General features: G+C 44.5%; 1 protein-coding gene across 2 annotated transcripts in view; it reads right to left on the reverse strand.

The window, feature by feature from the left end:
* Itga8 (integrin subunit alpha 8) overlaps positions 1 to 14444 on the reverse strand; it is a 176138-nt gene that overhangs the window by 22030 nt on the left and 139664 nt on the right. The window contains exons 26-27 of one of the 2 annotated variants that reach the window (XM_034510971.2): positions 7338 to 7466; positions 124 to 237 (exon numbers count right to left, since the gene is read on the reverse strand). In XM_034510971.2, the coding sequence (XP_034366862.1) occupies positions 124 to 237; positions 7338 to 7466 (243 nt within the window). Of the gene's footprint in view, positions 1 to 123; positions 238 to 6204; positions 6650 to 7337; positions 7467 to 14444 lie in introns of those variants that run through there. The other variant, XM_076939497.1, reaches the window with a different exon arrangement.

Here is a 14444-nt window from a genome sequence, read left to right on the forward strand (position 1 = left end):
TGTGCAAATGAAAATTCTTACACAGGAGCTGGGTGCTGAACTCTTACGGGGAGGTTCTGGGTAAGTGTTGTGTGAGGTATCAGTCAGTGGGTCAGTGGGTCAGTGGGTCAGTGACATTGTTACCTGGAGGAATGTGTGGGCCCACAATCTTGATCTGACCTTCAGGACTGCGCTTTCTCCTCCGCCCAGGCGACCCACTGCACAAGAGATTTGTAAGCAGTCGATGTTGGTACAGTTCTGCAAAATGCAAAGGCAGAGGCAGAGGCAGAGGCAGAGCATTAGTGCCTTGGATGGCAGTAAAGAGTCAACGCTGAGATTACTTTCTTCCCTCAGAAGACATCGCCTTGCCTGCAACTCTAATTTGCTCCATGAAACTGTGGAAAGAACAAATTCATTGAGATAACCGAGACAAAAACCAGTTAACAATAGTGCAATATTGAATTTCCTGGTAAGAGAAAAGTAAAAGTGGATCATAAAATACAGTTAAAGACATAGTTCTTTCTAAGGAGGCCATCGTTCTGTAGCAGCCAGTGAATGCTCTCTCAGGACTTGGGAAGACATTTCTCAGAGATGATAGAGACATCAGGAAAACCTGCAAGACTTTGCAGAGGAAGTCCTTGAGTCCACATCTCCCCAAAGACTCAGTTACTGTCTCATTGACAAGTATTTGTTTCCCAACACTCTCTCTTCTGTCCAATTCATTTCCTGATCATAGAGCTAACTCTCACAAGTTCCATGCATTAATCTGTTGTTAAACCTGCCATTTACCCATCTTACACGGGAGCTCCTGGTTTCCACAGGCTCACGTGTTTGAACACTTCCTTTCCAGCAGGTGGCGCTGTCTGGGGAGGTTGGAGAACCTTCACGTTGTAGGACTTGGTTGGGATGTGATCACTAGTGGAGTATTTTCAAGGTTATGCCTCTGGTTTCAACCTTCATTGTCTACTTTATGACTGGTTATGTATGTGGACTTGCTTCTGTGCACTCCCTAGAAAACCCAGAAAGAGTGTCTCCTAGTACTCTGCTTTCCACACCATGACATGCAGGAACCCCTTTGTAAGGTGTTTTGATCACAGTGTTGGCAAAGATGACTAATATACCGAGTGTGGGAACACATGGGTATGCACAGTCAGTTTTTCATGGGTTATGTGCAGAATGATGCCTCTCTGATTGCACTGGAAATATGATCGAAGGATCAAAGAAGGACCCGTGAAAGAGTGGAGTCTATTACAGAGGAGAGCAGGAGGCTGGAGATGGAATTTCCAAATACAGAGTGCGAAGAGGTCCAAAAAGTCCCTAAGGTGGGTTAAGCAAAGGTAGGAAGACAGCTTTAGGGGTTAGGAAGAAGGACACATGGGGAAAGCAAAGGGGCGGGGACTGTGATAGTTCTGGGAGGTGCTCAATAGCATCAAATGCAGAAGAGAAATCCATGGCTGTTGCAAGCTGAGTAACTAAGGAAAACAGAGAAAAGTTTGGAAAGGAGGGGAGGGAGGCAACTATTGTTGGTATCAGGAACTGCTTGGCAGATTGTCCCTGAACCTAGTGACTCCACTCTCAGGCGGCAGGGACCCACCCACACGTTGCCTCGGCAATCGCCATACATTTCCAGAATCCACTTGGCTCACCCCACCCCCAACTTTACCTGCGACCCAATAAAAGGCAGACTCACTGACCTCCGCCCTCTCTCTGCCTCCCCTTTGTCTTTCTTGCCACTTTTGCCTTCTTCCTCTAAGATAAATCTACCACATGGAACTGTATTGGCCTGGTGTGATCTGTCCAGACAGGAGCCTCAATTCTAACACAACCATGACAGAAGCAGCAGGAGCCTGAAGGCGGGGGAAGGCCAAGATGGCTGTAGTTGGAACAATAATTAAGTTACTATGTTGAAGATAAAGAGTTTTTTTTTTTTAATGCAAACTGGAAATTATGATCCCAACACAGGATGTTGGCATTTTGCACTTACAAATTCCTAATCAGGAATGGGATTTAGTGCTTTGTTTTAACCAAACAAAAACCATAGGAGGTCTTCTTTAGCTTTTGATTTTAGAATAAACTTTGCATAATCACCCTCTCCCCTGAGTTGTCTTGATTCAAGGACCTGGGTGGTGTTGCATGGTTTGTAGTTTTCGAACCAATAAGAGGGAAGGAGAATGTAACATGAGTTTGAAATCAGATACAGGTACTAATGACTGTCTTGGCAATCATTTGCAAGTAAAATGCTCCTATGATACTTAGAAGTTGAAATTTATGGTAAAATATTTAATGAGAAATAGCAGAAGGGAAGAAATTGGACCTAAAACACAAACACATATAAATTTTAAGAGAATTCCATTTATATATCTCTACTGTTCTTGTACTCGAGATTCATGCACAAAGTACATATTTATATACAGAGGAGTTTGAATCTCGTTTTTACAAACGTTTGCTTTTGCAGAAGTCTGGATATTGGTTTTCCAATGGGCTCTTCTCATCTCTACTGTACATAATAAGATTCTATAGATGTGAGCTTTCATTAATGACAGCATACAGCTTTATTAATTTAGCCTAAAAAAAGACAATATATGGATTGCCTACCCTAACATTTTAAAGCCAGTGTAGTCTTACAAATGTACAGGCCCTTGAGTAACAATCTGCTGAGTATTGTAAGCTTTGCTCCTGTATCTCCAGTGTGCTTTTTCCTGAAGAAGAAATGAAGAAATGGTTATCATCTAATTGTGTGTGTGTGTGTGTGTGTGTGTGTACAAGCACATGTACATGTATGTGCTATGCATGTGTAGGCTAGAGGTCACCTCAGGTGTTATTCCTCAGGCACTGCCCACCTTCTAGGTTGAGACAATGTCTCTCACTGACCTGAAACTTACCAAGATGCTAGGCTGGGCAGTGAGCCTGGGACATCTAACTTGTCTGTCTCCTCAGTACTGGGATCAATACACGCCACTGTACTTGATTATTTTACATGAATTCTGAGGGTCAAAGTCAGGGCCTAACACTTGCCAAGAAACCACTTTTTAGGGTGAGCCATCTGCCCAGCTCTAAGCCATAGTTACAAAAGCCTCTCTTGTCATTTCTGGGGCCCAGGCCAGTTGGGCAGTCATGGCTACCATCTACAAGCAGAACTGGCCACCTCAAATTGAAACTCAGCCTCCTGAAGCTGTTATCTCATTAATGTGCAGCCATCCATTGTGTCTGTGTCACCCAATCATCCTCTGTGGATGCTCTTGACTGCTATTAGGGCACCCATGTGGTGGGTGACATGTGCTGGGGTGTTAGTGCTGTGACGGGGAACACCATGGTCCTACTTTATTGTACTTTATTACTGAAATAAGTAGTTATACTTATCAAACTTTTAAATATTATTTTCTGTGCCTCCAAAATTAACTCAGGGTCAATACACAACTATAGGAACAGGAAAAAAAAAAGGTCAATTCAGGACTTTTCCCATTACCCCACTTGCTGTCCCATTTGTCTTCTTCAGAACTCATGTGTGTCTCTGTCTCAGCTGACCACTAAGACTGTGGGCCCCAAAGGAACTGGTCAGGATTCAGAACTCAGGAAAAAAACAGAGTCTGCAGACAAGAATGTTCACCCAGGCCTTAACACTCTGTACCCAAAAGTATGTGCATCTTTCCTGTAAAGCAGATAACCTAATGGTACAGTTGGTTTTCCATACCAACTTGTGCCCCTATTATACCCTAGTCTAGCCTCTTTGGTTGAAACCTTCTCTTCTCTTCTCTTCTCTTCTCTTCTCTTCTCTTCTCTTCTCTTCTCTTCTCTTCTCTTCTCTTCTCTTCTCTTCTCTCTCTCTCTCTCTCTCTCTCTCTCTCTCTCTCTCTCTCTCTCTCCCCAATACTCAATCCATTCCTCAATTTATCTAACTTGCTTGAGGGGACGGGATACTCTTTAAGTTCAGTCAACTCTCCACTTGGGTTAGAAGCTATAAATGTATCTTTTAGTCTCCTGATATAACTGTTGTCTCACAGGCTTACTGCCTCTGGTCTGCCAACCTAGGCCTAGTCCTGGAAGCTTCTAGCCTCAGCATAATCTTATTTTATCTAGGCCTAGAATGTTTTCAGTCTCTGAGACTTACTGATATCCTGCTGGCTAGTTCAACTCAGAGGTTCTGCTCAAAACTCCTCTCCAAGCTGACTGATTCAATCCGGCTTCTCTTTCTTGGCCTCTCCTGAATTGCTGTGCTTGGCCTCATACTAACTTTGGCAATCTGTTCCAAACTTCTGGCTCCTTCCTAGTCTTTGCCTCATTTGAATGAGGGCCAGAGGGAAGGAGCAGGAGCTGGGGAAATGGCATTCTAACGGGCATTTGAGATGTGACTTCAAAAGTATCACCTGTGGTTTAGTGAATTTGTACATTTGTTCACACGGTCACTGAGCATATTGAGTCAGATGCTGAGCTGCACCCAGGGGAGGCAATGCAGGGAAAACACATATTCTCATCTGTGGGTTTTAGACAGGTAGACAGGCAGAGAAACAGCCCTGAGAGTCAGCACACTGTCCTGCTCAGGGGAGTCTTGTAGTCATTCTGTATTTCTGGGTGAAGGAAAACAGCATCAGTTGCAGGGTTTTCCTGGCTTCTGGCCTGGTCAGTGTAGTGACTTCTGCTCCTGTGGAAACAGCTGTAGAACTCTCTTTGGTGCAGTTTCCCATCTTTCCCATCCTTTCCCCATATTTTCCTTGGTCCTGAAACTTCCTGATGAAGATCTTTCTGTCTGTCTCTCAGTGCCTTTCTCTCCCTCTCCCTCTCCCTCTCCCTCTCCCTCTCCCTCTCCCTCTCCCTCTCCCTCTCCCTCTCCCTCTCCCTCTCCCTCTCCCTCTCCCTCTCCTCTCCCTCTCCCTCTCCCTCTCCCTCTCCCTCTCCCTCTCCCTCTCCCTCTCCCTCTCCCTCCCTCTCCTCTCCCTCTCCCCTCCCCCTCCCCCTCCCCCTCCCCTCCCCCTCCCCCTCCCCCTCCCCCTCTCCCTCTCCCTCTCCCTCTCCCTCTCCCTCTCCCTCTCCCTCTCCCTCTCCCTCTCCCTCTCCCTCTCCCTCTCCCTCTCCCTCTCCCTCTCCCTCTCCCTCTCCCTCTCCCCCTCTCCCCCCCTCCCCCTCCCCCCTCCCCCTCTCCCCCCCTCCCCCCTCCCCCCTCCCCCTCCCCCCCTCTCCCCCTCTCCCCCCCTCCCCCTCTCCCCCCCTTCCCCTCTTCCCCTCTTCCCCTCTCCCCTTCTTCCCCTCTCCCCTTCTTCCCCTCTCCCCCTCTCCCCCTCTCTCCCTGTCTCTCTCCTCCTCCCCTCTTTTCTGTTTGTGACTTTGGATAGGAAACTCTTAGTCTTAGGTTGTAGCTTCAATTGGAATCAGCACAGGATAATGAACATCAGGTTGGGCTTCTTCAGGGCAGCTGTGAGGAATTAAGCCTCTGCTTTATCCGAGGGACAGTCCTTCCTCTGAGTACGCTTGAAAAGAAGATGAGATTTCTGGTGGTCTCTGGCTACTGCAGAATTCGAGAATGTACCTGTTGCTGACTTGTTTTTAGGGATCTAGTCTGTGAAATATTGTGAGGGGATGTGAGCAGAACTGACACTGGTGTGCATAAGGGCCTTGCATAAAAAATGCTGACTCATGCTGACAGTTCTGCAAAGTCCTGACTAAGATCAGGCTAGTTTCCCCAGAGCCTGTCTGTACCGAGACCCTTGTGTTTCAGTCCAGAAAACCTGAATTCACTATTTCTTTTCCTAGAAGGAGATTTTATTGTATGTTGACTAATACATACAAATATAAAGCAACAGATTTCCTCATAAAAAAAAAATGCTGGGTTATCTTTGCATCTTTTGCTGCTCATGGTTTTGTTTTTAAGTTGATGCATATTCCTTAATAACTCTCACTATGACTTCTCAGGCATGCAGACATCTCCCTTTGGTCTTGCCTGCCTACCAGCTCCCCTCCTCCTTTACTATCCCATGCTTAGTCCATCACCCTTTTCAGCAGTTCCTTTACTTCTTTAATTTCAGGTCTTCATGTAGCCTAGGCTGGCCTTGTACTTGCTTGCTATGTAGCCAAAGATAACCTAGAACTCCCGATCTCTCTGCCTCTATCTCCCAAGTGTTGGAATTATAAGTGTGTATCACCGAAGTCCCTGTGTGTTTGCGGGCTTGCTAAGATGATGATGGGATTTCTGGTGAGCTTTGATTTATTTATTTAGTTTTATATTCTATATGTCACATATGAAGAGAAAAAGATGAAATTCTTGCTTTCTGTAGAGGTTGTTTTGCTTAACATGATGTCCTTTAGTTCCATCGATTTTCCTGTAAATGACTTGATTTCATTCTTCAGGTGTTACAGTGCTCCATTGCCTGTACGTATCACCTTCCCCTTATCCATTCATGTGTTGACAAGTACCTAGGCTGATTCCATAGCTTGGTTCTTGAAAGTAGTGCCTCAACAAGCTGGGAGGTGCATAGTACTGTGAGCTGACTTTGTTTTCTTGAACACACAGTTCTTGCCTCTTTAGAACAAGCCAAGCCCCATGAGATTCAGGGATAGGTGTAACACTATAAAGACACACTGGGTAGATGGGGCTCTTGGTACTCATCCCAGCTCCACAGACTGTTAGCTTCTGAAGCAGTTTTACGGTCAGCCTCCAAATCCAGCAATGATGTTATCCCTAGGCAACAAGTATCCTCCCATGTTGGTTGCCATGGCAACTGCCACATACTACCAGTGTACATCTCACCAGTGTGCTCCATTAACTAGCATCTATGTCATAGCTCAAATAAAAGACAGAGCCCCAAACCCTCACCCTTTTTTCCTCTTTTCTTCTCTTCCTTGCCTCCCCTCCATGCAATAAAAAAAATCTCTTCTCTTGGGACTGTGCTGGCCTGGCGTGATCTGTCTGAAAATGAGCCACCTTCTAACTAACACATACCAGTGCCTCTGGGTAGGCTAACAACCAAACCTCTATGACTTAAACTTGAACTTTAAAATTAATCTACAAGATAATGGAGTCCATTAGGACATCATATATGAATATTATTATTCCTGCCCATCCTCCTGTCTTTTTCTTTCATGTTCTTGAATGGATTCCCTGCCACACTTTATTTTCATCTCTACTTCTCTGAGCGGCCTTCATGGTATGTTTAGAGGAATATAAAGGCTCTATTACAAACACTTCTTAAATCTTTTACAGAAGAGTCACTTTCACTTGCCACAATATACGCTACTCTAAATTGTCAGGCGTATCTGAGCACTGAAGGAGGCTGAAAGCAAGCTTAAAGTTAAAACCCCTTGTATTCGGAAATACTATCTAATCCGGTACTAATTCTTTCAGTCCTGTGTATGTGGTGATAACTTACCAGTATTTTCGCAGGGCTCTGTCTATGGAGTTGGGCCACCGGCACATCCCTCTTCCTGACAAGATGGGGAATCGTAGCATTTTTTAAGAAGGCACTGAGCTCAGGGGTATCCTCTGGGGAGGCAGCAGGCTGCAGAGAGAAAGCTGGAGTCATTCACAGATTTTTACCTTTCTCTTTCTTCACTTCAATTCCCAATCAAACCCTGGGTGATTGAAATGGATTCACATGAGAGCTCACAAAGGTTGGGCTTTGCCGTTGGCACATTCAACACCAAAATGACTCAGGCTGACAAAGCATAAGTCTGTCCGCTTTTCAGTTACAGAAACCCATGAAACGTGGGAGAGCACATTCTTGGAAAATTTACCTTGTGAGAATGAGATTTTCAGGAAAATTAATTTCTCCATAAGGGCAGAAACCAAGACCCTGGCTTTGTAGACCCGAGTTACTCTCATTGCTTTCCCCTCATGATGAAGCGGGTCTGACTAAATGGAAGCAGCTTCTGTGAGCGCAGACAAACCCTGAGGTGTCTGGAAAGGTGGGGAATGTGGGGAATAGCTTGATAGGGACTTTGGCTATTGTCTTCATGATTTTGACCCTGCTCCCATGCTCATGTGAAGTGTTTCTGTGAGGGGAGCTGTGCCCTAAGGGCAAGGGTTTCCCGATGCACACGCCACTGTGGGACAGCTTCCTTTCCACCCTTAGTTTGTATTCTAGAACTGGTCACTTTTATCGCGGTGTCTCTGCTGAGCACAACTGCTGCCTGAAAACAAGTTCCAATAAACCACAGACAATATCCTAGTGACATTGTTTGCTTGTAGGTGTGCCCAACAGACAACTCGCAGGACATAAATTGCATGAAAAAACTATGATTGAAGTCCGACATGAAGTAGTGAATGTACTTAAAACACTGTAAAAATACTTTTCTTTTATAATTTGTGCAGTTCTCAAGTGTGAACTTGGTAGATCACAGTGTTGTGTTACAACGGTAAAGGTTTGGAAACACCTAAGACCAACTGAATATAGAAACCTGTCCCTCTTCCACCCTGAATATTAAGCCTTTCTTTTCTTGACTTGTCTGTATGTGTTGGGAATAACACTTGTATAGTCATGTCTGGAATGAAAAAAGAAATCCTGGGTATCCATCCCTTGTGCCGTCACCAAAGGTAGACGCTGATGTGGATGTCAGGAAGTGCATGCTGACAGGAGCCTGATAATAGTTGTCTCCTTAGAGGTCTGCCAGAGTCTGACATATTTAGAGGTGGATGCTCAGAGCTAACCACTGAACTAATCTTGGGGTTCCCAATGGAGGAGTTAGAGAGAAGACTGAAGGGGATGAAAGGGTTTGCAGCCCCATGGGGAGAGCAACAATACCAACCAACCAGAGCTCCCAGGGTCAAAACCACCAGCCCCATACATAGGGAGGGACCCATGGCCTCAGCTGTATACATAGGGGAGGATGACATTGTCAGGCATAGGTGGGTAAGGAAGTCCTTGGTCTAGTTTAGGTTGGACACCCCAGTGTGGAGGAAATCGAGGGTGGGAAGATGGGAGTGGGAAGGTGGATAAGGGCACATCCTCATAAAACAGGAGGAGGGGGGATGGGATAGGAGGTTCCTGGGTGGGGGGAAATGGGGAAAGGGGATTACATCTGAAATGTAAATAAAAGAATCCCATAAAAAAAAAGAAAAAAGACATTCTGGCATTACAGATGAGATGTGCCATGTACCACAAAATATAAAACAATGAAGCTCAGTGTATCTAAGGGTCTAGAGCAGTGGTTCCCAGCCTTCCTAATGCTGTGATCCTTTCATACAGTTCCTCATGTTGTGGTAACCCCCAACCATAAAATTATTTTCATTGCTACTTCATAACTATAATTTTGCTACTGTTATGAATTGTAATAAAAATACCTGATATGAAGGATATATGATATGATATATGATATGTGATCCCTGTGAAAGGGTTGTTTGATCTCCAAAGGGTGTCTGACCCACAGGTTGAGAACCACTAGTCTAGAAGACTCTACTAGACAAAGCAATGGAATCCAAACTCTTCAGTATGACAAGGGTCATGACATGCTGGATTTTTGCATCTGTTGGCTTCTCTAGATTCATTTCACCAAGATCCTTTGATTTCTGCTCTATGGAGTCATAGTTGGTTTCCACTTCTGAGTTGCACTACCATGAAGCCCTGGGTCTCCATCTCATGACACATATGATTTCCATGGCTGGTAAGTAACTATCAGGACTATTCACAATGGCCACTAGTGGCTTCCATGAGGAAAGATAAAGTGTGAAGCACAGAGTCATAGGCATGCTCCTAGGAAACAGGCAGAGAAAGGAAAGCTAACAAGGAAAACCCAGATGAGGACATTGGATGGGAAAGTCCAGTAGGAAAGTAAAGAAAATTTGCAAAAATCAGGGGCCTCTAGGTCACATAGATCCCAAGGAGGAAAACCCGGTGAGGTTTTAGGTATTGACTGGATATGTCAGCTAAGAATTTGTGAATGTCCTTTCCTGAGTGGGAGATTCTGCAGGTGAAAATTGAATTATAATTATTCAAGAGAGGATTTGGATAAGTGAACAATTGTTTATAAAGCTATCAGATGAAGTCCCTTGGCCATAAGGTTTCTTTCCATGCCAGAGTCTACATAGATAGATAGATAGTTTCAGGTACCCAGGGCTGTATTGTGAGATCCTGTAAAAGAGAGAGAGAGAGACAGAGAGATAGAGAGCCAGATAGAGAGAAGAAGAAGAAGAAGAAGAAGACGAAGAAGACGAAGAAGAAGAAAAAGAGGCGGAAGAGGAGGAAGAAGCTACCAACCAAGCAAACAAGCAAACAAAAACTAATTTTCAATGGATTAGAGTTGGAATAAATCTTAAGTGGGAGGGCAAGAAGTTCACTCTTGAAAAAGATACAGGTCAAATTATTTGGCTTACTTTTTATTTGGACAATGGAAGAAAAATCCCAAGTTTATAAGATCCAAGGAAGAGATGGTAGTGGAGAAGAGGTTGAAAAGGGAAACAGGGTAGATGCAGAAAAATTAGTTCTGGAGCTGCCGGAAGAGATGGGTTTTCTGTAAAGTGTTGTAGCAAGAAGTTGAAGATGAGAGAGGATATAAGAAGGTCCAGATCATGGGCTAGATTTTATGATGTGGGAATTGAACTTTTGAAGACATACTTGTCTTCAGGGCACTATCAATAATAATGTGAAGAAAAATGAAAGGAAAGACAAAGAGTGTAGTGAAAGATTGGAGACACCAACATGGAGATTGACAAGGACAGAGCTTCCTTGTGACAAGAATGGCCACACGGATACTTCAGCCAGTGGGCTACAATGGGACCACCAGCTAAAGGGGGAAGAAGCTGGACTATGAATTATGCCTGGCAAGGGTTTGCAGGGCAGGGGCTTGGAGACTGCAGAAGAGAGATCATGGCTACTTCTAACTAAGTTGTCCAAGTAAGTCATGTTGCATTCTCAGCATGGCTGGAAAGAGAGTTTAGCTAACGGTAGCCTCAACGGTGGTCTGGGCTGGGCTAACTGCTTCAAAGTAAGACAGAAAAGGTTCACTGGAGAGAGGAGGTGAGACCATTACAAGGGTAGAAGAATGGATAACAAATGGGATGTTGAGTATGGCAAGGTAAGCTATCTAGAGAATGTGTCTTAGTTAGGGTTTTACTGCTGTGAACAGACACCATGACCAAGGCAAGTCTTATAAGGACAACATTTAATTGGAGCTGGCTTACAGGTTCAGAGGTTCAGTCCATTATTAAGGTGGGAGAACGAAAGAATCTAGTCAGGCTTGGCACAGGAGGAGCTGAGAGTTCTACATCTGAAGGCTGCTATCAAAATACTGACTTCCAGGCGGCTAGGATGAGGGTTTTAAAGCCCACACCCACGGTGACACATCTATTCCAACAAGGCCACACCTCTTAATATTGCCACTCCCTGGGCCAAGTACATACAAACCATCACACATGTTCAAGACCAATGGCTTTGCAAAGCCCTGGGATGGTGGGCTGAATGGACAGAATGAGGTGAGAACCCAGAAGTGTTAGCTCCAGGGATATTGGAGTCTCCCAAGGCAATGGCAGAACCTAGGCCTGCCAGGAGGATGAACCAGGAGGTTGTTCACAGATGCACAGAAATGGAGGATTTGATAGAAAAGTGTTCACAGTCCAAGATTTAAAAAAACTGAGCTCAACAGACAATTAAGAATCATGTAAATCCTTAATTCCTCATATGTTTCCTATTACACTTTCTGTATGTCTGCTGTCATGGCTTTCAGATTTATTAGGTGTAACTTCTCTTTCTTTTCTTCTTCTTTATTTGAGACAGAGTCTCATTATGTAGCACAGGCAAAGTTTAAACTTGCAGTCTCCTACCCCAGCCTCTAGACGCTAGCTAAAGTACAGAGTGGAAGTACTGGGAACACTGGGTCATGATTACTTGTGCGCGCGTGCGCACACACACACACACACACACACACACACACACACACACACACACACACACGAGCAGGCATTTAAAGGTCCATATGTGTGTGCAAGTGAACATAGACACATACAGATGCCACAGTACACTTTCGTCTATTGTTTCTCAGATAGCGTCCACCATGGGGGTTTCTGTTTTTTGTTTGTTTGTTTGTTTTGAGACCTAGTCTTTTACTGGCCCAGAATGTTTCCAGCAGGCTAGGCAGGCAGGCCAGCAAGCTTCAGGAACCTGCTTGTCTTTGCCTCTTTAGTGCTGGAGATGACAAGCATATGTCCTCATATATGGCTGTCTACATAGGTTCTTGGGCTTAAGCTCACAGCCTTGTGTTTGCATGCAGGCATTATATTGACTGTGCCATCGTTCTAGTCTTTAGTTGTGATTCTTTATTCCTGAATTTTAACCTATGATTGTTATCAGTATTAATAAAGCAATGGCCTCAAACCAAGAACTCTTGTGTGCTTTCATCTGATGTGACTTCTGTGGAAGTAAAAAATCATGTACTGGAGTACATTATAATTTGGCAATATTGATACATGGTGTCTGGATGAAGCACAGGTCTTTCTGTGAGCTAGAAAACAAGGCTCCTGTAAGACAGAGGTTGGTGGAACTGGCTCCCTTCATTCCATACCCCTGTTTTGCAGATATAAAAAATGTCACTGTTGAACAGTATAGACAGAAGGCCTTCAAGCAGCTTACAAAGCCAGTTTTCTGAAGTAGCATTCCAGAGATTATTTCATGAAATAGAACATAAGAGGGGAGATGTTATCTAAGAAATGCAAACAACAATTAAAATTCATTTTCTAGATGGATAGTGGAGTCTCTTCCTGAGCTGGCCATGGTCCCACAGACCATGCTTTTCCTTGACCTGAGATTGTTAGAGGTGAGGGAGGCTGGTCTCTGAGCATCAGGGTGAGGCAGACACACAGTCGAGAGTAAATTGGTTTAATGCTGTGAGGATCTCCAAATAAACACCACAGTGACTGCCTAAGAAAATGCAAACAGCTTTCTGCAACAAGGAAATAATTGTTAGTAAATATACTTCTTTCTCCAGCTGCTCCTCAGATTTGACCCCAACAAGACCTTTGTATTTTCACAATTCCCCCACACTCCTCATTCTGGCTTAGGCTTAAGTTTGCAGATTAAAGGAACAATATGTGGTCAGAATGTGCAGTGCAGTTGGAAAAATGGAATTTGAAGAAGGAGCTTGGCATGAAGTGAGACTGAGAGCCCTGCGAAACCAGACTGAAGCACTGAACCCCATTGTTCTCTGGTTTGTAATGTGTCTTTGGACTTCAGGTATTCCTAGCACGCATGAAAGAACAGACTACACTCACGAACTATAATTAAATCTGCAAAAGAGCCTGGAGGGCCAGTGCACCCTGCAATTAGGTCGTACATGGTAAGGATTTGTGGGCAGAGGGGAAACCCCACCTTTTTCTTCCTGAAAAAGTTATTCACAGGCTACCTAGAAGAATCATTACACTCCATTGATGGAGTTGATTTTTCCTTAGTCTTTGAATGTGTGTTTTTTTTCCATTGTATTAGTTCTATGGGATGTACACGCATGTGATATGTGTTCACATATATGTTATATGTGCATGTATGTGGGTGCTTACATGTACCTGTGTGTGCATGTGAGTGGCAGTCAATGGACAGCCTCAGGTGCCCTCCTTCAGGCGTCTTCCACATTTGGGTTGAGAGAGGTCACTCATTGGCCTGGAACTTTGCCAATAGGTTAGGCTAGCTGACCAGGAAGCTCCAGGGTTCTATTTCTTCCTATCACCTCACCAGCAAGTGGACCCAGATCTTACTTGGGTCTGTACTCAGGTGCTTGTCCTTTCTGCCATTATTATTGTTGTTAATTACGCTTTTTTCAAATGTGTGTCTATGGCCAGGATTGGTGGTCTATGGCTATGATATACCAGCATTTTTTAGAATAAAGAAGAAGGATTTTAAGGTTGAAATCAGCCTGGATTATACAATGAAATTCTATGTCAATGCATAAGCAGACACACACACACACACACACACACATGCACACATACATGCACAAGCACACACACATATACACAAGCATAAGCACACACATACACACATGCATAAGTACACACACATACACATAGGTACGGATGCATCCATCCACGCACATGGGTGTGGACTCACAGGCTCACAGGCTCACAGGCTCACAGGCTCACAGGCATAAGCACACATGTGCATGCAGAGACGGCTCAAGACATGCTCAATGAGCAAAGCTGAAAGTCTTGTCTAGAGAATCAGCTCTATTTGATGGCTAAGAATTGGATGCTCAGGCACTGGTAAGAGCTGGATGGAGTAGTTACCAAAGGGTGCTAGCGGTACACTAGGAGGGAAGAGGTGAGTTTGGTAGTAAGCACGGAAGGCAACTTCAGCATCTTAACCGGATGAGAAAACCAGAGTCAGGAACGGCTGTCTCACTCACACTGAAGCCATGACTGGCTTCAAAGGAGGAGGTGGAGCTTACAGCTCACACCTGACCATGATAGTAAGTCAGGGCCACCCACAAGTGCTTCTGCCGTGGAATAAACCATAGCTGCAGATATTCGAGCCCTTTAAAATGGTTCCAAAAGGCATGAA

This window comes from Arvicanthis niloticus, chromosome 8 (assembly GCF_011762505.2).
Source record: "Arvicanthis niloticus isolate mArvNil1 chromosome 8, mArvNil1.pat.X, whole genome shotgun sequence".
Classification (NCBI taxonomy): domain Eukaryota; kingdom Metazoa; phylum Chordata; class Mammalia; order Rodentia; family Muridae; genus Arvicanthis; species Arvicanthis niloticus.